General features: G+C 40.8%; 2 protein-coding genes across 4 annotated transcripts; one reads left to right on the top strand and one right to left on the bottom strand.

Annotated features, from left to right (window-relative positions):
- The first annotated feature begins 637 nt into the window (after positions 1 to 637).
- zgc:163098 (uncharacterized protein LOC100037380 homolog) lies at positions 638 to 10,817 on the top strand. 3 transcript variants are annotated; one of them, XM_051078368.1, is made up of 24 exons: positions 638 to 767; positions 1,894 to 1,978; positions 2,169 to 2,280; positions 2,883 to 2,992; positions 3,158 to 3,225; positions 3,326 to 3,435; positions 3,541 to 3,605; positions 3,687 to 3,852; positions 3,979 to 4,178; positions 4,798 to 4,841; positions 6,195 to 6,299; positions 6,388 to 6,454; positions 6,660 to 6,829; positions 6,927 to 7,089; positions 7,199 to 7,278; positions 7,370 to 7,457; positions 7,544 to 7,672; positions 7,827 to 8,016; positions 8,276 to 8,356; positions 8,464 to 8,527; positions 8,642 to 8,792; positions 9,146 to 9,256; positions 10,156 to 10,334; positions 10,432 to 10,817. In XM_051078368.1, exons 2-24 carry the CDS (start codon positions 1,901 to 1,903, stop codon positions 10,550 to 10,552), a joined length of 2,652 nt encoding a protein of 883 aa, XP_050934325.1. In that variant the 5' UTR covers positions 638 to 767; positions 1,894 to 1,900; the 3' UTR covers positions 10,553 to 10,817. The 3 variants fall into 3 exon arrangements, with proteins under 3 accessions (XP_050934325.1, XP_050934326.1, XP_018547051.1); XM_051078369.1 differs by having other exon boundaries at positions 638 to 789; XM_018691535.2 differs by lacking the exon at positions 638 to 767 and adding an exon at positions 878 to 1,362.
- Positions 10,818 to 10,921: 104 nt separating this feature from the next.
- wdr44 (WD repeat domain 44) lies at positions 10,922 to 20,776 on the bottom strand. Its single transcript, XM_018691536.2, has 20 exons — positions 20,225 to 20,776; positions 19,354 to 19,387; positions 18,102 to 18,185; positions 17,123 to 17,732; positions 16,306 to 16,454; positions 16,099 to 16,194; positions 15,833 to 15,969; positions 15,265 to 15,348; positions 15,046 to 15,152; positions 14,498 to 14,649; positions 13,833 to 13,971; positions 13,677 to 13,741; positions 13,456 to 13,572; positions 13,216 to 13,338; positions 12,920 to 13,111; positions 12,709 to 12,810; positions 12,487 to 12,602; positions 12,235 to 12,362; positions 12,022 to 12,156; positions 10,922 to 11,934 (listed from the first exon to the last, which is right to left on the bottom strand). The coding sequence occupies exons 1-20, from the start codon at positions 20,299 to 20,301 to the stop codon at positions 11,846 to 11,848; spliced, it is 2,736 nt and encodes a 911-aa protein (XP_018547052.1). The 5' UTR covers positions 20,302 to 20,776; the 3' UTR covers positions 10,922 to 11,845.
- Between the last annotated feature and the right edge of the window lie 1,230 nt (positions 20,777 to 22,006).

The following is a 22,006-nucleotide window of genomic DNA, read 5'->3' as shown; positions in this document are numbered from 1 at the left end:
TGTGTGGTATTTCTGGGGGGGGGGGGGGGGGTATAGTTGTCATAGGCAGTCATAGGCAGAACAAAGTCTACATTCTCAATTTAAACTTAGTATATTGAATTTCATCACTGCAAAGCTTGTGTTAGAGATATTTCATGCATCATTGTTTTTGTAAATGGCCCAACTGTACTTCATGTTCTCATCATATCATATCCAGTATCTAATAGGGTATGTAGTAATGTAGTATTCATGCAAACAAATGAATAATGTGTGAATTTTACCACATGAAATCAGATATTATGTGGGGGTATTTTCTACCATACTGTTTCTGTCATCAGTCAAATGATTGATGATGAGGGTAATTTGAGGAACACAGGCAATATTTAAGGTTGTCTTTTGTCTACTTGTATTAAAACCCGGCTGTTTTATCCCTGAAATTCACTTTAATACACCACTTAAATTTAATCACCAAAATATGTATAATTTTAGGGGTTTAACCCCCAGAAAGAAGTTTCAAGTTGTTACACAGGGTTTTGTTTCACCACAACAGACATGGGAATATAAGGAGTAAGAAGAATATGACTTTACATAAGTTAAATGAAAGATAATGTCTCCGTCATGAATATGTATGAGCACTGAGACAGGCTGCTTTATTACCGAGCACACCAACCAAGGAGGCGTCCTCACTCCAGGTCTCCAGTCGGATAACACGCCTCTTGGTAGCATGTTGTGATAGAAATTAACTGTCGTCGCAACCAAAATGGTGAAGCAATAGCATGACTCACATTGTAAGTCACAGTTTTAGATAAGGTATGACTCCTGTGTGCATGCACTGTGGTTTGATAGTTTCCTGTGTGGTCACTCGTTGCTTTGTGGCGTTACAGAGGGACACAGTAGACTGTTATGTTAGCTAGCTGAGAATTGTATTCACTGTGTGACATGCAGAGTTAGCAGATGATAACGATTAGGATAGATAGGGATGTTTGTATCTGAACGGGTTGTGGGATTATAAGGATCACGGTAGATGGAGAAATAACAGCTGTATTCAGCATTACTCATCTAAAGGTTAACGCTAGCTTACCATCTCACTGGAGTCCAGTGGCGACAGCTCTGCTAAGCTAACCATTAATGTTAGCTAACGTTAGCAAAGTGAAGTGATAGCCTGTGTGAGGTCCAGGCCTTTTACATAGTATTTGCGCAACAAATGTACTAAAACGGCACCCAAAACATTTGTTGTAGGGTACTGTCAAGTTGAAACAGCTTCATCATGTGTTGGGCTGTATCTGCTTGGCTGTAACTGACTTGAGAGTTATTCACATCCCAAGTTTCCATCCCCTCTGACCATATGTCTCAGCAGTGTGCAGTGCATGTGGGTGAAGCAAGGTACTTTTGCTTTGTGTTACAGCAAACGTGCAATTTTTCTCCTTTTGTATGGTAGCTTCATGCACTGTCTGCATTTACCATCTGACCTAAGGAGGAGAGGTTTGTAAGTGATGCAAGGGAAAAGTGACTCAACTGAAAACACAGACTTAGGTTGTTTTTGCCCTGCCCTGACCCCCAGAGGATCTCCTCCTCTTCTTTCTTTTAATGGCAAATTGCCCCCAGAGGAACAGGGAGATGTCTCACTGTTTGTTGCACTCCACTGACCCTGAAAGTGATGTACAGTTTTTACGCACGTCATAAAGGATATCAGGCAAGGGTACACGTAACAAGTGTACAGTAGTTTGAACAACAGTTGGGTGAGGTGGTTTATATGCTCACCTTTAACTGCTATTTACAGTAGAAAGGGTTGTTTTCAATATTAAAAACAAGAGGATTGTGTCGAACAGTTACATCACTGTTGGTCAACAACTACTGCATTAATTTGTACAAAAGCAGTTTGGCAGTAACTTTTCTTATCATTTTATTTTGCAGTTTGAGCATGGCAGATAGAAAGGGAAAACCTGTTACTCCAATCAAAACACTCACAAAGAAAGAACAAGAAGAGCTCAAGAAAAAGGTAAGGAGCCTGGAGATGACACAGTATTAGACATTATTTAGAGCTTTTTCCCATTTTGTAATATGAGGATACATGTTCTTCCTATAAAGATGATCACCAATCTTAAAGTTTTGAATTTGATCAACAGTGAACTAAGGGAAGGGATAAAACTCACAATATATGCTGTGCATGTTTCTGTTTGACTTTCTAGGAGGAAGAAAAAGCGGCAGAGGTTTTTGAAGAATTCCTGGCTTCGTTTGAAACCAGCGAGAAAAGCGGAGTGAAAACTTTTGTTCGTGGCGGTATTGTGAATGCAACTAAAGGTCAGCAGCTAGGATTTCATGACTCTCAGTCTAACACTATAATAGGAAGTCATGCAGCTGCACCGCTGTTCTGTTCCTCTGTCTGAACAAAAGTTGAATTATGAGTTATCTGTTTGAAAAATGTTGAACTGATTTACATCTTAACTAAAAATAACCATTGAAGAATATCAAGCTGTTCACTATCTTAATTTTTCAGTGCCCATATTCTTCGGATGCGTTGGTAAAATTAATCCTCTGGGAAGAGCAGAGTGCTCTAGTCAGCACTCCATTATCACATTGATTTGAATAAAGCTCTTACAATACTGAGCAGGTCTTCCTACTGTTACACATAAAGTCTCTTCATTTAAATGTTAACTCTGAACACAGCAGCAAGATTGAGAGTTAAATTATCCATGTTGGTTTTTCTTGGAGCCAAGGCTGATTTGTCTACCTAATTCTACAGGAAGCTGCTCAGATATCCTGCTGACAGACACAAGAACAGGGCCAACAACTGTGTCCTCTCCTGTTTTTACAAACCTAAATTACTATTGCCTAAATTGTAGTTTGCACACCTAATGAGTTGCTGGGTTGTAAGTGTCAATTAATTTCTATACTTTTTGCAGAGGAGGAAGCGGCAGAGGTCAAGAAAAGTAAGCTGTATCGACCTGCTACAAAGTTTGTCCCCGTGTCCCAGCATGTCTTACCAGTATCATCAGCTGAAAGCAAAAAGTCTGTAAGTTTGCACTCTGATTTTTCTGTAATGGCACAATTACTGAGTTAATTATAAATTAAAACTTAATATTTACACTGATCTTTAAATGTTGTTCATGGTCTCTCACTTTGGTCTAAATCAGTCCGTTGTAATAATGACTACAATGATTTCCTGTTTGATTAACAGACATTTAAGAGAAAGACAGAGGAAAAGAAGAAGAGCAATCTTGAACTCTTCAAAGAAGAACTTAAGCTGTAAGTTTTTTCGCAAATCAGCCTGATATAATTTTTCAGTTCAATCTGCTGATATGTTTTTGCCATATATAAGACTGTTTTGGTATGTGAAACAATGCAGAATACAAGAAGAGCGAGAGGAAAGACATAAAAGGAAGAAAAATGATCCTGGTGGAGGAGGAGGAGGAGGAGGATATGGAGATCTGGACATACCATTATCAGGACGATCAAGTAAGAGTCCCTTTTAATATAATTGAATATCAGTGTTTTATTAGTTGAAAACATTGCTATCCTCTAACTCACTCTAAGCTCAAATCCTGTTTTTTTTCCCTACAGCATTGTATGATGACCTAACAGTGCCAACCACTACTAACCTCTACATCAGCTGCATTAGCCCAAAGGTAAAGGAGCACACCGACTTTGATTGGCTCCGGGCAGCACAGGTGTACTTTTCTTACTGTTCGTTTTCATCACTTTTTCAGATGAACGAGGAGATGCTCTGCAAAGAGTTTGGTAAGTATGGTCCCCTGGCCAGTGTGAAGATTATGTGGCCCCGAACGGATGAGGAGCGCTGCAGGACCTCCAACAGAGCCTTTGTGGCTTTCATGACACGGAAAGACGCAGAGAGAGCCTTGGCTGCACTTGATGGTACAATTGACTCTTAAAAATAGCTTTGCCTTATCTAATGACCACCCACCCCCTCCCCCTATTGCTGTTATTGTATAATTATGTTCCATACTGACTGCAGTTGCGGGATTATGTTTTGTATTGTAGGTAAAGTGATTATGGGGTTTGAAATGAAGCTGGGATGGGGAAAACCAGCTCGCATTCCACCTCAGCCTCTCTACACACCGGTGGGGGTGAGGGCCACGCCGCCTCCCCCATCTGGTCTACCTTTCAACGCTCAGCCAAGGGGTCGCTTCCGCAATGACTTCACCAAGCCGCTGGGCATGTCCAAAGGGGAGCTCGACAAGGTAAACTTATCTCTGTTCTCTGGCGTGTCTGCATGACCATTTTTTCTCTGTAATGTGGACTTTCGCTTGGCACTGTAGGCTCTCACATTGGAGTTAATTAAGGAGGGATGAGCCTCTGAAAAAGACTGAAAATTCATCACTTGTTTAATTAAAATGCAATTAGTTCAAACTGCAGTGGGGTCTGCGACTGATTCAGAATAAATCCATGTCTCAGAAACAAAACTGGAACTTGTCATAAATCACTGTAAAAAAAATGGAATGTGGAATCATGTCAGAATTGTGTTGCATGTCTGTTGATTCATTTAATTGACCATCTTGTCCATGTAGTGCCATATTACAGGATACGGTATGGCAATGCACAAATTCAAAGTAACAGTTTGACTGTGTATTGAAGCATTTCAGCTCTTAAATGTTTTAAATAAATGAGGTAGTTTAGATGGTTTTAGCATTTTACAACGATTTACTGGAGTAAATAAAGCTGTGTCACCCTTCTCCCCCCTCATTTCACTGACTATGAATGCTATCGTCGTTTTCTATGCTGTATGTATCCTGCAGTGTTTCATCTGTACAAGTACTCACTTTGTAATATTTTCACTATTTGATTTGACTTCACAAACAGACTCTGTCCGAAGCCGTAGTCAAAGTGGTTATCCCAACCGAAAGGTACTCACACTCTTCTTTACTACGACTGACCAGCTGTTAATAACACAAGTGTTGTAGGACAGAGGCTGTGGTGCAGTGTTATTGTATCCTTATAGATTCTTTCAGGCAGGAAGTCCCAGTCCTTAGAGCTCCATATAAGACATGGTAACCAAGCAGTCTTTTTAGAGTTGCAACACTTGGACACTTTGACATCTACAACTGGGGGCTGGGGCTCTTATTGTAGATGTCGACAGTCCCTATGGCCTCAGATTTACATACAATGAATGTGCTTAGTACGTTTATATACATTTGTGTTAACTCTTCTAGTTTGTGCAAATACATTAGACAATTCATGTTGTCATCATAATATTACGGTAGTGTTATTGTGAAAAGTGAATAGCAGTAGACTTCATGAATGACTGTTAGAACCATTGATTTATACCAGCATCTTCAAGCCCTGGGTTTCCCGTGGGTTGGCTGAGACACTGCAGACCGATACAGCTAGAAGGCAGATAGATTTAACATTAACCCGAGCCAGATTATGTGAGAAGTAGTGCCACAAATCAAACTAGGTCATGTTTCAGGTTTGAGTGGTGATTAATATGAATGTGCAACTGTAGAGCCAGATCAGACACATAATCAGCAACACTGCATGAACATACTGTACACTGATGCTCCACTTCAGAGAGAATTCAGGCCTGAAGCCCCAGTCCACGGTGACTTATTTACAGTATGTAGCTGCTTGCTGAAATGTGGCTGAACTATAATGTGTTAAATATATCTTATTCCAGGTGTTGTCTTAAAGCGTGAATTTTGACAGCATCACATCTACAGAGCATATGGTGGCCATAAAACCGAAATACAACCATGTATGAATTTTGTATTTGAGACAAACCTTGCCAAGTCCACCAACTGTAATTACAAAAGTTTTGAAGAGCCACAATAATTAAATTCTTCTTATCAGTCAAGGTAAAATAGATCAACTTTTGGATTGGGGCTCTCAACCTAAGTCAGTGTTCATGATTGGACATTGTGATTAGTGTGATTTATTTTACCCCTTTCATGGACACAGTGACCCAGGACCATTAAAATATGCTGACACAGTCTGTCCTATGAAGGCAGTGACTATATAGTTTTATACAGTGGAATGTCCCATGGGCTCTTACCTCATTACATTCAATATTTTTAAAATAGTGATATGATTTGACGTGCAATAACACTGTCAGGATCAGTTGCATTCAATTTAACAGTCTAGTCAGCAGTTTGCACGGGCCAATAGTTCACTGTAAAGAGGTATTAGAGATCTCACAGACAAGTTTGCATTGAGAGTTTGGACACAAACCCTGGTCTGATACACTCCTCTCTCCCCCACAGGAATCTGTTATTCCTTATTCACAGGATGATAGAGTTTGTGGTGCGTGAAGGCCCTGTATTTGAAGCCATAATAATGAACAAGGAGAAAAACAATCCAGATTACAGGTAAGTGTCGCTGTACCTGGTCGTGCGTTGCTCTCCTAAGTGACTGTGTGAAGTACGTATTTAATTTGCTCATTTTTTATCATCTCAGGTTCCTTTTTGACAACAAGAGCCAAGATCATGTGTACTATCGCTGGAAACTGTTCTCAATCCTCCAGGTTTGTCTTGAAAGCAAAACCTTGTTTACTAAAGGTGCAACCTTCAGGAACTAAACACTTTTCTATACTAATCTTTTACTTGTTAATGTCATTTTAATAGGGGAATAACCATTAGTCATGCTGATCTGAATACTTAAAATTCTTTCCAAACTGTGGTGTATCTCTGTGTAAGTATCCATGTATCTGGCCTTCACCCCTACCACAGGGAGAGTCCCCAACAGAGTGGAGAACCACAGATTTTCGTATGTTTCGGGGAGGCTCCTTATGGAGACCCCCTGTCCTAAACAACTACTCGCAGAGAGGTGAAGAGAGGGTAGAAGTGGAGGAGGACGCTTCCCCCGAGGAGGAGGTGAAGAAAGGGCAGCTCAGAAACGAGTAAGTGCCTCTGGCAGGCATAGAGACATTTAACATTTGTAATTTTAGTTGAAGTAGTTGAATGTAGAGGTGTTATTCTTCTGTACACACCATTCAGGCACAGGCAGAGGCTGGAGACACTGCTTAAAGAGCTCACTCCAAGCAGAGAAGATATTGCCAACGCCATGCTGTTCTGTCTTGAGCGAGCAGATGCAGCAGAGGAAGTAGTGGGACACATCACTGAATCGTTTTCTTTGCTTCAGACGCCCCTTCAGAAGAAGGCAAGCGGCTTCCTTTAAGTCTTTATGTAAACAAACGTTGCCAGAATATCTTTGTGAAGTACAGGTGATTTCTCAAACATCGTATCTTATCATATCCTCGTTCCCACAGATTGCTAGATTGTATCTTGTGTCAGACATCTTGCACAACTCCTGTGCCAAAGTAGCTGGTGCATCATATTATCGTAAATAGTAAGAGACTTTCCCACAATTCAGCTTTAACACATTTATCATGTTCTCCATGTGACAGTGAAGTCAAGTGTTTCTGTATCTGTCTTTTCAGTTTTGAAACAAAGCTAACACAGATATTTGGAGACCTTAATGCAGCGCACAAAAACATACAAGCCAGGCTGCAGGCTGAGCAGTTTAAGGTAATCATGTCTTTCATTTGCCTCGCACAAGGACACTTACCAAAAAAGAAAAAAAAAATCCATATTTTCATCTCCTATCTCCGCAGCAAAAGGTCATGAGTTGTTTTAGAGCATGGGAGGACTGGGCCATATACCCCGAGCCTTATCTAATCCACCTTCAAAACATCTTTCTGGGCTTCGCCAAAACAGGGGAAGAGTTGACAGAGACATCAGAGGTGAGCTGAATATTTATCTGTTTGTTACAGACATCATCACCTTTATTTAATTGTATTTCCAGAAATTGGACAGCTGCTCATGTTGAAATATGTTAGAAAATCGTCATCTTCTTGAAATATTTTTCAACACATACATTTATCTGTCTCCTTACAGGAGGCATCCTCTGATCTCGATGGCGCGCCAATGGACAACACACCTTTAGATGGGTTGCCTTTGGACAGAGCTCCCGTGGGCGACCTGGACGGGTGCCCCATGGGCTGGGACCCTCTGGATGGAGTCCCTGTCGATGACATCGACGGCGTTCCTTTAGGGGTCGCCATTGACGACATTGATGGAATGCCCCGTGAGTCCGACACATATCAAAAGCACATCGTTCACCCTCTGTTGTCAGTTATCTGTCCAGGTCAGTTGATCCACCCCGTCATGTAGCTGAGTTTGTGCTCTCATCTCCATGCAAATAGATTTTTCATACAGTGGTTTTCATACAGGGATTTTAAAAAGTCACCAACATCATTAAATAGCAAACATAACCCATAATCATGGTGTGACTCAGCATTTACCTGTCTTTGTCCTGAGCCAGCTCTCTCTTTTTTCCCCCTCAGTGGATGACAGCAGCGTTCCTCTGTCTAGAGTGCCTTTGTCTAAGTGGGAGAAGACAAGTGATACTGAGACGTTTTCTCAAGGTAAATCGGGTCAAGATTTGCTCTATATCACATCACACACCCCTTCACCCCACCCCACCCCACCCCCTCCCATGATCCTGCTCATCTTTCTCCCTTCTCTCTCCCAGCCAAGGCTGAGTCTAAGTGGGACACTGTGGTGGAGCAAGACAGTGAAGATGAAGTGAATGTAAGGTAAGACCCCTGCAGCTGGTTTCAATTCATCATCTGTGAAAAGCACTACACAGTACACGTTAGCACTCAGATGGTATGGAAAATTTATAGCTCTGCTGTCCCTCGCGTTGACAGTGTCAACTCGCAGGATGGAGATGAGGACTCAGAGAGTGACAGCAGTGACGACTCCTGCACTTCTTCTAAATATGACAGTGCAGACTTCCAGAGCTCCCTCAGAAGTTTTCAGATGTCTGAGAGCAAAAGGAAGAGGTTGAGAGAGCTAGAGGCAAGTGCACATTTCTTTTTTCAGAAATATCTTTAGTAGAAAACAGTGTTTGAAACATTGTGGTTGTCATCCTGCTGTTCAGCCCATTCTCTTTTGATATTCCCACTTCATGTCATGCTTACCTCAGTATCCTGTTTTAGCTAAGGGGTATACAGTATTTAATATAGGATCGAGGATGCTGTTTTCTTGTGATTTTTATTTATCACCAGCTACTGAATAGAACATTTAGAGCCTTAGCCTTATAAGCCTCACACCAATTTACAGTTGGCTCTGTAGTTTGCTACTGCTCTGTAACAGTATCTTCAACCGTTAGGAGAATATGTGTAGAACTGATTAGATCTGATCTGACACAGGTAAAAGTTATGAAGATCCAAGATGAGCTGGAATCTGGCAAGAGACCAAGAAAGTCTGGAATGAGCATACAACAGCAAGTGGAGCACTACAGAAACAAGCTTCTACAGAAGGTGGGTTACTGGACAGCTTCTATTAGCATAACTTTGAATTTATATTGCATGTATGTTTTACCCTTGGATACACTAGAGCTTTGCAGAATTATCCCAGCAGTTAATTACACTCAGTCATTACTTACACCCAGTATTTTTTCTGCAGTAAGGGACCTCTAAATCAAAACTGTAGCCAGAAATGTAATTGTGCTTGTTGTCAGTAACATACATTAAATTAGAATATCAGCTGGTGCTGTAAAGTCTAACAGTGTTACTGATGTAAAGCACTAAAAACCAGATACAGTTAATGTGAAACTGCACAGCCACAGAGCTAGCAGTTTCTGATCAGCAGATTTAGTTCTATGTGCACCATCTACAGGGGAGTGAAGTCTAGCTAGTTTTTGTTTCGAGATACTCTTTGTGTGTTGTGGTTTGTACTTTACAGATGAAACATGTAAAATTGGTGTTTTGTTCACTAGAGTACAGATTCTGTTGGATACTGAAGTAAGAAGTTGATCATCATGTGGTCTCTCTCCTTGTGGTTAGTTTGGAGAACTTCATCCACAAAAGAAACTAGAGGTGTTGACAGCTGTGCCAGTACATTAGTGGTTTCACTGACTGAATTAGGATGCTGGATTTTTAGTAATATTTTGGCCACACAGAGAAAACAGCATCTTTAAAAAAAAAAAAAAACTCTCACTTTACCTACTTGTAGGTGCCAACATTGATGTGTATACATCTGCAAGTCTGAAATCATGTTACTTTACATTAATCCAGGTGCAACAGTTCAAATGCTCTGTCATTGACCAAACAGCTCCCCCTTGTGGAGAATCTGCACGCTATTAAGTGCAAATGAGTGGGTTTGTTCTTAACAGACATATATCTGACTACATTGGGATGTTTTACCCTTTCTACTATAGGAGTTTGAAAAAGATGAAGAAAAGAACGAGAGATCAACATCAAAGTCCAAAGACAGGTCAAAGGAGGACAGAAGGGACAAAGAAAGGAGCAAAAAAAGTGAAGATGGGGACAGAAGAAAAGGTCAGAGTAGAGATCGTGATGACCAGACACGAAAATCGAGGAGCATCTCCCCTTTAAGGCAAGTGCCATGAGATGTTTTTAATGTACCAGGGCATTCACCCCTGATTGTTGTTCTCAAAGCCACTCTGTTTACCTGTATTTTACATATTTAACAGGACAAGATCTCCCAAATGGTCCAAACGTTCCAGATCACCATCTCCAGACCGGAAGGCAAGGAAGTCCAGGTCACGGTCGCCACACCGCTCCCACAAGAAGACGAAGAAGAGCAAACATTGACTCTATACTCTGGACCTTGTCATCCATTAGCTTGCTAGTGTCATGGGTCAGACAGTGCACTCCTGCATTGCTCTTTAAACAGACTGAAGTCTGTGCTCTTTGTCCCAACTTACACTATCCATGCAAGATTCAGCACTCTTTTGTATGATGAAGTTTGAACACTGTAACTAATTAAATATATTTTTGTGTTTGTTTGTTTTTAAAATGATAACCAGAAATGTTGCTGCAAAGTTCTGACACTAAATAAATCACTGTTGGTGATGAATGTGTGTGTGTGTGGAGAAGATGATTGATAGGGTCAGGTATCAAAATATTTTTAGTTTTTTTATTTAACATAGATCTTTTTGAGGTTAAAAAAAGGTCGACAAGCATTTTTGTGTGGATTTTTATTGAGGAAATTAATAGAGCATCATTTGGTTCTGTTTACAAAAAGCAGTTAAGTATGCAATGTTATGCAGTAAATTTACAGTACTATTTTATATAATGAAATGTGCTTTCGTTGATCAAAGAAATGTATCAAAAGTACTTAAGAGCCAGTACTGTGTCTGAAAAAACTGAAGATACCCAGCCCTAATCATAACTAACCATATACAGATTTCCTGTACCATATATTTGCTGTCAACCATTGAAATGTTTGATATATTTTAGAGGAAAGCTTGAGAAGTTGAATTTTGAAAAGCCATCTAGATTTCGTAGGCACAAATAGTTTGTAAATGACATTTCAAACCACTTTGTTTCAAGGACAAATGATTACATCTCTTAACACAAGACACATAAAAATCTGTGACTGACATTAGGACAGTGTCTTGCACTTCTTAGGAGAGTTATTTTTTTACTGAAATGTGGGAGCAAAACAAACTAGTAAGGTGCCGATACAGTTAAAAATAGCCTTCTAGCTACACTCAGTCTTGACCATACAGCTTTAAGTTCACACACACATATCTGAACAGATCTAGTTTCTGTTCAAACCACACACGCTTGGCATTTCTGGGCTCCTTTCTTTTTTTCTTAACTGTTCACAGTTGCTTGGTATTAAAGATAAAAAACAGAATTGTGACAGGGAATCACACCATGGTCTGCTTTCGTAGAGTCCAGTTCTTCCACCTATTCCCTCATCTTCCATTTTAGGGTCCCTGCTGTCCCGAAAAAGCTACACACAGCTCTTTATCTCAGAGCAATAACTGTTAGGTAGTTGGGTGACGACAGATGACTCCTGATGGGATGTCCTGCATCTTTAGGACCAATGTCCAACAGACAGGCCTGAACATGAAGAGCCGACAACCTCTGAACTGCTCAGTACTTTTTTACGTTGATGAAAACCTTGATGGCTCCAGTGAAGTCTGCAGAGAGAAGGACCTCTGTGTGATCTGTCTTCAGGGCTCCTGCAAAGGACAGTACAATTTTATAGCACTGAAATGACAGTCTTAATGTGATGAAATCTGTATGTGAATGAATTCAAGCCGACATACCAGAGGGTATCGTTTCCGAGTCTGTGGAGTCCAGGCTCTTGCACTCTGCTTCTGGTTTGTCGGCCCCAGTTTCTTGTGGAACGATAAGGCCTGGGTGGGGTGCGAAAATGGCCGAGGTGACCACTGCATTGTGTGCTGAAAAGATAAGTAAAGCTTTAGTGACAGGCAAATGTATTACATTGATGTTTGTCATTCAACGCGCAGCACAGTTACCTTTAATGCCTTCCCAGAAGTCATTGCGGTCTCGTCTTACGGATGTGAACTTGCTCAGGTCGTGGTAAGTGCTCCAGATGTACACATACTTATCCTCTGAGCCACTGACTATGAAAGAGTAGTCATGGCTGTGGGAAGATCAACCCACAATAAATCAGTTTATGCATAAATGTTGCAACATATAAACAGAAAGTGTTACTAATGGTAAGAAACAAATGCTCAAGCCAAACCCACACGAAAGGCCTTCCTCACCTGAAGCTAGCCTTGATCTGGCTGCTGCTGTTGACATAACCCTTGTATTTCATGGACAGAGACAAGTCCCTCAGATCATAAAGGCGAATGCGGGAATCATTTGAGGTCACTAAAATCTGTTCAGGAGGGAGAAGGAATTTGCCATCTCATAAATCTGTCTGACATAACTCATTACAGAGACATCAAACACATCGTAGATTTGTAGAGGAAATCAGAGCTTACCTTATTCTCTCCAGGTAGAGGTTCAATGCCAGTGATTTTGCGTCCAACTTTGTTCCTGCCTCTGGTGGATCTCACATGAATTTGGGTGTGGTATTTCAGACGCTGAGTAATGTACAAACAGAAAAATACACTTGGTTCGACCTGGACAAAAACTGATAATAAAGACACAAAGATACCATCTATTAGCAGAAGAAGAAGCTCGAACGGTTACCTCTGTGTCATAGAAAATGCATCGGCCGTCGTAGGTACCGATGACGGCATACTTCCCATTTTGGCAGAAGTTGGCGGCAGTGATGAGGCGTGTTTGACCGTCCACCTCGTTCCACAGCGCCACCTTCTTGTCTGGAATGTTCCAGAGCCGTAGCTTTCCATCCAACGAGCCGCTTAAAAAGTACCTGTCATCCTGGGAAACATGAAATGAGTGTTACTATAAATACAGTCTGGGAGCCAAAATGAATAGATGTGTGATTTGTGCTGAGATGGGTAAAGCAAGGTGACTCGACTTACTCTGGGATGAAAGGCAATGGCTGTGACAAAATCAATGTGCTGAAAGCAGCAGAGGCACTCTCTTCTCGATATGTGCCATAATCTGACTGTTTTATCCATGGAGGAGGAGAGCAGGAAAAAGTTCTAAATAGAGACAAAAATAGATAAAGCGAGACAAGAGATGAAACCTGTACTGTAAGTGTTTAAAAATATTTAAAAAGCAAGGGCAAAAAGATGAAGATAGGGAAGTAAGACAATCACCTTAGACCAGGACAAGTCCAACAGATCAGCTGTATGACCCTTGTACTTGCAGAAGGGGACTTGACGGAAAGGGGCATTCCTATCTTCTGTGTCTGGGTCCTCTGGAACACAACTTGCCTGTAACAAGAGGAGCATTGACTCTCAAGATCATAAAATATATTAGTAAAATACCTTAGAGACCTGACAACCCACAAATCAAGTGTGTTATTAATTTCACTCACCCCAGGATCAGTGTCAGATTTAGAGGAGCATAAACTTTCCTGAGACGGAGAAGGTGAAACTCGACCTGGAGAAGCCATAAGCAGCCAAAGTTGAGCATCTAAATTAAAATGATAAATCATTACACACCACAAAAACTGAGATGCTGGTGAGGCTACCTTCGGTGTTGTACTTTAATCTCATGTTATTGAAGTAGTCAAAGGCAGTCTTCAAGACCCAGATGCGAACCACATTATCTTGGCCTGCGGTTGCCAGCAGCCTCCCACAGTGAGAGAACTTCATTGTCCAAACAGCCCCCTGAGGTCAAGACAAAGATGCTGTAATACAAGTATTCACTGGTGCACATCTTCTCTTAAAGGGACTATTTATAAGTCTTCTCTGCTGCCAAATGAGCAGGAGCGGGTGGTGGTGATGGCTGCTTTTCAAGAGCTTCAGCCATTGTGTGAATATGCCCTCTGAGCAGCACTGCTTCTTTGGGGCAGTCTGAACAGTACAGCGAGTCTCTATCGCAAAGTGACAAGACGGGCCAGCTTAGCTGGGGCTAGCTTGTAAGCATGCTAAGTTCAGTGGAAGAAAAATAGTAACAGAACTAGGGACAAAACATTGGCACTGCTTTCCACCACTGGACACAGCTCTTGGCAAGTAAATGAATAAACCATGATGCTGAACTTGCATTATTTCTTCTAGACTGGTAAGTAAACAGCTGTTCATGCTAATGTTGGCTGTGTAGTGATAGTACATAGAAAATGTACAAATAGCTCCTTAAAACATAAAAGAGAAAAAAAATCTCAAACAAAAAAATTAAAAACTGAAATCCTCTTACCATGTGCTCTCCACTCAGGTCCTGCACAACCTTAATCTGATCAAAGTCAAAGGGACCCTTGAAGCTGTGTGCTGCCTTGAACTTGGCAGGTCTGGTGTAAGGCATGCCCTCGTCGTCACTTGATGATGGATCATCCTGGTCTGTATGGAACACTGAGCCCACCCAAAACAAATAGCATAACTGAGAATATCAAAACCTTTGCAGCAGTATTAAGATTTCATAAACATGGGCTGGCACTGGCAAATCCTTTGAGAGGGACGTAACGTAACAACTGCTCTGTAGTTGCAGTTACCATTTTCATTATTATGTAGAGCGTGTCCCAGATCAAATAGCCATGTTTTTGACAGCAAAACTTATGGATGAATACCTGTGGGAATAGAAATAGTTCTACAAAGTTTGTTCATTTTATTGCCTTGTTAATTTTCATGCTCCGGTGGTGCATTTATTTGGCCGCTGCCATTTCTTTATTTCATACGACATCCTCACATCATAACACACAATTACATTTTAAGTGTTTTTTTAAGCTTCAAATCACTGAGTTCTTTTACCTTCATCACGCACACTTTTCACTTTGTTGACTGCCTTCTCTCCGTATTCCTCAGCGAGATGCTTGGCTTTCTTCACAGACTTGCCCAAGAATTTTTTCAGCTGGGTTCTGGTTAGAAATAAGGGACAACAAATTATTATTTTCTATATTAGATCTTGTGGTGAGAAGGGGAAAAAAATCAATTCCCTGCTACTGGCTAAAAGGAGTCTCTAATCCTTACGTTTTCTGTTTCAGTTTTCCTCCATCTGTGTCTGCAAGTGGAGCCTGAGGCTTGTCATCATCATCTGACTGTGCTGCATCATTCCTGCAAGGAAAAAATATAACAGACCAGCTTCCTCTAGAAAATGTACCATTTGTTTTAACGTAATGAGGCTTAAAATACACATTTTCACAGTGGGAAAATGTTATATAAATGTGTAAATTCTCTAAAGAAAAAACACTAAAGCTTTTTCCTGGAAGCTTGATTTGATGGTCAGTTGGCTGCGTTCAGTATATTCTGTCAAACTGACTTTTTATTTTGTACATTGTGTTGTAATACTGGACAAAGCACTACTTATTTTTCAATTTGAAGTGTCAACCTGTGACTGTTTCTCCTTGTTTATCAAATGTCTGCTTCACTAACTTGAAATGAGCGACCAGTGGTTGCTTTTGTCCCTCCCTTTTGATGCTGATGTGAATTCATAGTCAGTAATTCCAGATTGGATTACTTATGTTTTCATTGGTGTTACGTGTTAGTTACACTGCACCAATCAAATCGAATAATTCTGCAGCTGTTATTTTCTACTTACGTTATGTACTCCTTGGTCCTCCTCATGATGTGCAAAGTGAGAGGGTTAATCCCAGCAGGAAGTTTCTCTTCTGCCTGGATAAGTGGGATTTCTTCACCAGTGTCCAGATTTTTTATCATCACACTAGCCAGGATTTCCTGTTTTAAGATAACACACAAGTTTACATTTGGTGCATAGCTAGGAGGAGGATTGTGCGAGAGACAGGGTTATGGCTTGGATTCAAGCTGATAAAAAGGCAATGAAAAGAAAAATAGAGGGTCTCGTACTTCATCTGTCAGTTCTCTACCAGAGTTGGATCGTGGACGCTGAGGGCCTGGAGTTTGTCCTCCACTCTGAGATGAGGCCTGTTCATCCTCATTTTCCTAAAATAAAAATTTAAAAAAAAACACACATTATTGGTGCAATAGTACAACAGATAAGGAAACTGTTTCACCATATATAGTTTCATTTTTGAGCAGCTCTGCCTCACTCACCTGAGCTGTCACCACCTTGTCTCCGCTGGTGGCACTGGCCAGATCCAAGGAATGCTGCAGCTCTTTGGTTAAACTCCTCACTGTGCTGCTGGGAGACACCAGGCCAGAGGGCTCCAGAGCATCACTGCTGACTGGACTGACCGCAGACACTGAGCAATCATACGACAGAACACAACACTTCATCTGAAAAACTGGTCATCTCTTCTGTCTGCAGTGGTTTGCCAATGGGATGCTGTAAGCTGTTCTGTTTGTGGAAACTCATGTGTATACCAGTGGCACTAAGCCCTTTTTTATTCTTTTTGTCAGCAAAAAAAATCTACATCTACCAGTTCATTGTTAGAAGAGCAATAGAATAAAGGTTGTCTTTAACAAGGCTTGCGAGATGATAGCATAACCCTAAAATATTTCACTTTCTAATATGATATTAGTCTGAACAGTGGGAGTTAAGGTCTATGTTTTGAGTCCCCCTTTTTGGCTTTCTCTGTTTATTTTTGTCTAATTTTCTTTAGTTCAAGGCACTCACGATTAATCTGAGACACCATTCCTTCTTAGTGGTTACATGCTTGTCATTCATTCTTTCATGCTTTGCTCTACATGCTCAGTAGAACTAAATCAAGAGCAAAACGTCTGGGCTTTTTCTAATAACTAGGACTTGGAAAAATCTATTGCTCTAAAAGCTGCACTTCATGGCAATGTCAAACACTTAAAAAGGCTTAGTAATCCAGTGATGTTGTAATGGTTCGGTTCAACATTTCCAAACACACTTTGGATCAAGGTAACACTTTTGGTGACATTAACTGTACACTGCTTTTTATACCTTCCAGTCCACTTGGCCTCAGGCACCCCTCAGACTTCTTGGAAGGTAGACTCTGCCAAGACGGTGGAGGCGGTCTCGGTGGAGGACCTCCACTAGGAGGGGGTGGGCGTGAAGGAGGAGGCTTCTTGGTGCTGGCTACAATGTCTGGCTCCACTGTGAACTGACGTGGAGGTTTCGTAGGCCCAGAGGAGTCCAATTCAGCTGGCCTGTCTGTGAGCGGGACCTGGTCTAAGATGTCTGCAGGTCTCTGCTCCTGCTCCCCTTCTGCAACCACAACAGCCACATAAGTCTGTCCTATGGTGCTGGTGATGTCTGGGGGCTGAACATGTTCTTGTGACCCAGCTGACCCTGGGAAATCTGTGGGTTCAGGAGCAGGTATAGAGCATGCTCCGTTTGCTGCTGTACTTTCCTGTTGTTCCTCTTGTCCCTCCACAAGTTGAGGTTCCACAGCTGGCGCTGCTACCTCCACAGGAACTTCCTGAGCATTAATCTCTTCCTTTAGCTCCGGCTCTGCTCTCACATCAACATGTATCTGATCCAACAGCTGAGCCACTTCACCAACGTCCCCAGCACTTCCCTTTTGACTCTCCTCAATGATGCTATCAATGATCTGTGAGCAAGAGAAAATAACTGTTAACACTGCAACCATTATGCAAGTTCCCCTGTCCAGCTAAACTTCAAAAGAAATGTTACTGTCTACATGAACCTTTTCTGTCTTTCTCTTCACAGGACAAGAAGTCAGAACAAGAGTGACACCCACATAAAACCTGGATGGTACAGGAAAGGATGCACTGAGGAATGTGCCATTTCTAAAACACAACAGTATAGATCTGAATTTGGCCCCTGATCTATGAGATTCACGCTAAGTGATACTTTTCTTATAAAAATAAAATATGATTAAATTCCAATATTATTCTCTTTCCATTTTATCAGAGTAATCTCCTGTGGGACACCGTGGAACAACAGAGAAAACCATTACCTGTAGGGAATCATCTTGCTGGGTCTCAGATGCAGCCACTCCGCAGCTCACATCTTGTGCTGCATTAACGGATTTCTGAGAAAGCTGTTAAGAAAACAATAAAAACATTTTAACCTACAATAAATATGCATAGGAAACAATAAAACTCACAGGCCAGCTTTGATTTACATCATTTAATGCCCAAGGCTCAGTGAGACAAATTTGTAGAATAGCTATAACTAACTAAAAAGCATATGGCCAATGAGCACTTTTTTTAATCTCCAAAGTTTTCTCTCACAGCTTACTTTTTAATTGGCCATTTTCATCTGATGCTGTCTGCTTGCCATGTGGGTGGACTCTGTGACTTACTCTAAACTCAGTTTCAGAGTCTTCACACTGATCTTATTCAAGCATGAAACGCTGTTCCATTATGCAATTTCCTTTTGCTGCAAAATCAATGTTTTCAATACACTTTGCTGATTTTAGGTGCAGGGCAACTGCTAGTCTGTGAGCAAGGTTCACTCTTGGGTCCCTGCCAATATCAGTTCGGTATGGTGTTGCAGTTACAGCAGATCTTATTTGCAATCTCCAATGAGCCAGTGTAATTTAAATTTCAGTTGTAACTGTCTGTGGGAAGAGCAGGCAGAGCAAACAGACTGGATGATCCATTTCCATTTCATTTACATTTTCCTTGCTGGCAGAAAGGCTGCACAGGCTAACCAATGAGGGAGGCAGGCATCACAGCAAAGGGCTGAGTATTTGCTGTCAATGATTAATTGCTGAACAGGCTGTGTGAATGCTATATCTTAATTTGAAGTGAGTGCAACTTCAAGGAGAGCTACTACAAACACTGTAGTCACCTCTAGGTAGTTAAACACTTGATGTGAGAACAATGTATTGTATTAATTTCTGTTCCAAAAGCCATTGATACTTAAATCTGGTAAAATACCCAGATTAATTTAGATCCAAGTTTGACAAACTAGCTCTTTGTTTAACTAGCAAAGAGAAAAGTACATAGCAATATGTACTAACAATACTAACAAACAGATTAAATCTGACAAGAATAACTGATTATGATAGACATACATAGATTCAATAAATGATTCAGAAGAATTCCACTATGATAAAATTTAACTCCAAACCCATGTATTAAATTCCTCAACTTCATTTTGAAGCCTTGATGACTTTCAGACTAGTGTTGGAATAATCATTCCAACAACAGCTCAGCACATACTGCCTTGTTTCAACAGGACCTGGGTTTAGATAAACATACCTTAGGTGAGGGAATGACAAACTTTGCTGGTGACCTAAAAAAAACACAAAGGGATAAGGTTCAAAATGCAATGTCATTAAACAAAACTTTCTGGATGAGGCTCCTGACCAATAGCGAATTCTGATTTGGTGGTGCGCTGAATAATTAATTACTGATACCTTGCATGTCAGATTACGTGATACTTACAGAGTTGCCTCTACCTCTTATATTCATTTGACAAAACTGTCCACAAGTAACTTGCCATAATGTGAGACATTACAGAAAAACAGGCACAGTAGCAGTTTGATCTTGTTGTAATTTTCTAACATCAGTCTAAAATTAGTAGGATGGGTTATTTCCTGACATTACTTTGTAAATTGCAACATTTAAATGGGTTGGTCATTGTGCCTACTGGCGAAAACCCCAAGCTCTCACAATGATAGCCAGTAAATATTTCTTTGGTCTTGCAACAAACAGTGTTTCTGAATGGCTACTGCCGATTTGGATCTTGGTTTCAGCTTTCAAAGGAACCAATTCCTACAAACAAACCTTATCCTACTGCCCCGAGATCTCAGGAATAACATCATGTGACTTACGTGTTGGGGCAGACTCTCCCTGCACTGCCTGACAGCTGGTGAACTGAAGTGCTGTGTGACACTGTACAACACATTTAAATTGTTTAAAATTGACTGGGCAGTGATTTATACCTAACCCATTTTTGAAGCAGCGGAGTTACCGTTATCTATCCCATTGAGTATTTTGCTAATTTAACGTTAGCCAGTTAACCTGTCAATGGCAAGTTGGTTTGGTACTTGTAACGCATGGTATATGAGATAAAACGAGCAGATGTCACTCTTATCAAACGTAAAACCATCAAAATGTCTTTCCTTACACTTTGGGGGATGGAGTAAAATTGACGTCCTCGGGAGCATCATAGAATTCCTCGGTGTCACTTGTATCTGACGCCATGCTAACGTGAATTTAGCTCGCTAGCTAGTCTAAGTTAAGTCGCCAGGCAGCTGTCTAAAAGCCTAACCTGCGAATGACTCGAGTGTTGCACACATGCGCTTGTCTCTCTATATACTGTCTTCTCGATATTATTGTTAGAATTTAAATGGCTTGGCCTAGGCGTCGTCAAACAACCACTTTCCTGTCCAACGTCACTCCATAACGTTAAAGTAAGTATGTTAGCCAGCTGCTAGGCTAACAAATGCAATCTGTTCATACGACTGACCAACACCTATTGCTAACTAGCTTTCAGCCCTAATCTAGAGCTGTCTCATTCACGTCAGAGTATCCTCCATGAAAGCAGACGCTAAAAAGCGCGTTTTTACAACAACATACGCTTGATCGCCTGTCAGGCTACCGGAGTCAGTGGACCGCGTCATAAACAAACCAGTAACACAAAAAATACATCTGAGCGAGGTGAGTCAAAGGGCGGGGCACAGACGCCCTTCTTCTTCTACTACACTGTAAATTGCAGCTAAGGATGATTTCACAGGACGACTTCCCCCTACTGGACTCACTGTGTAACAGCGAGCGAGATGGATGGAGAATCAAGGGAAGAGCTGTCATGTGCTATGGGGGTGCTGTGTAGGGAGGGAGCATCAATTGGGAGATTTTCTTTACAACCAAAGAATACACTTGCCACAATATTTTTCTTAAGGCTGGAAAAACCCCATCTGTTCTGATTTCTTGTTGTTTGGCTTAAATATTGCACTAAAACTGGCCAATAATATCAGCAAAAGCCTGGCTCTACACATGTAAACTAACTTTTTAAGTAAAATTTCTGTCTGCCTCTTCCTTATCTATTTATTCATCGCCATACCTTCATTAGTCCACTCTTAACCTCTACTCTTTATATCAGAATCCAGCTGCTGGTGCTCTTCCTTATGTAAAATTTTCTTCCTTGATTCTTCTTGGACCCTGCACTGGTCATGTATCAATATTTATCTCACAGTTCAAACACTGCCGTCATGTTGCATTAAAGCTTCTAATATCTTCCACATTCAGCCTATCCTCTCTACAAGCCCTCGCACACTGAAAAAAAAAAAAAAAAAAGCAATATTCAGCTTCTTCTTGCTCTGTGTACCTTCGCAACCCAAGGGTCACTGACAGTGATAATCAAAACAATTTTAAAAAGTGAAAATGATACAGAAATAACTGATTCTGGAAAGTGTGTGGGAATTTTTAATTATAAACTTTAATTATACTTGAAAATGTAATTACATGGTACTACTATCAGTTGGATGCTTCCTTAACTGCAAGTGTGACTCATCAGGTGATGATTCGATGGTGAAACAAGCACATAAATTAGACAGCTGCTGGTCCCACTCATTCACACATGATGTAAGCAGGCACTATGAAGAAGTGAACAGTTGAGCAACATTGCCACTGAATTTGAAGTCTGTTTTTTTATTATTATTATTATTATTATTATTATTCAATCAAAGCACTCTTTGTTCCAGATCAATGCATCAGTTGATTAATAATGAGCTTGCAATTTAACTGATGATTTGAGAGGACAAAAAGGTGGAAGTGGTGATTACTGAAAGAGCCTATCCATGCATTTTAATGAATGCATACATTATTTTTGTTTTGGTCACATTGTAATTGGAGACTGTGTTTGCATTCAAGCATGGGTTTAATATTGATTGCAAAAATAATCACTACC

The sequence above is a fragment of the Lates calcarifer genome, linkage group LG20 (assembly GCF_001640805.2).
Source record: "Lates calcarifer isolate ASB-BC8 linkage group LG20, TLL_Latcal_v3, whole genome shotgun sequence".
Taxonomy (NCBI): domain Eukaryota; kingdom Metazoa; phylum Chordata; class Actinopteri; family Centropomidae; genus Lates; species Lates calcarifer.
This window is presented reverse-complemented; position numbering and strand designations above follow the sequence as displayed.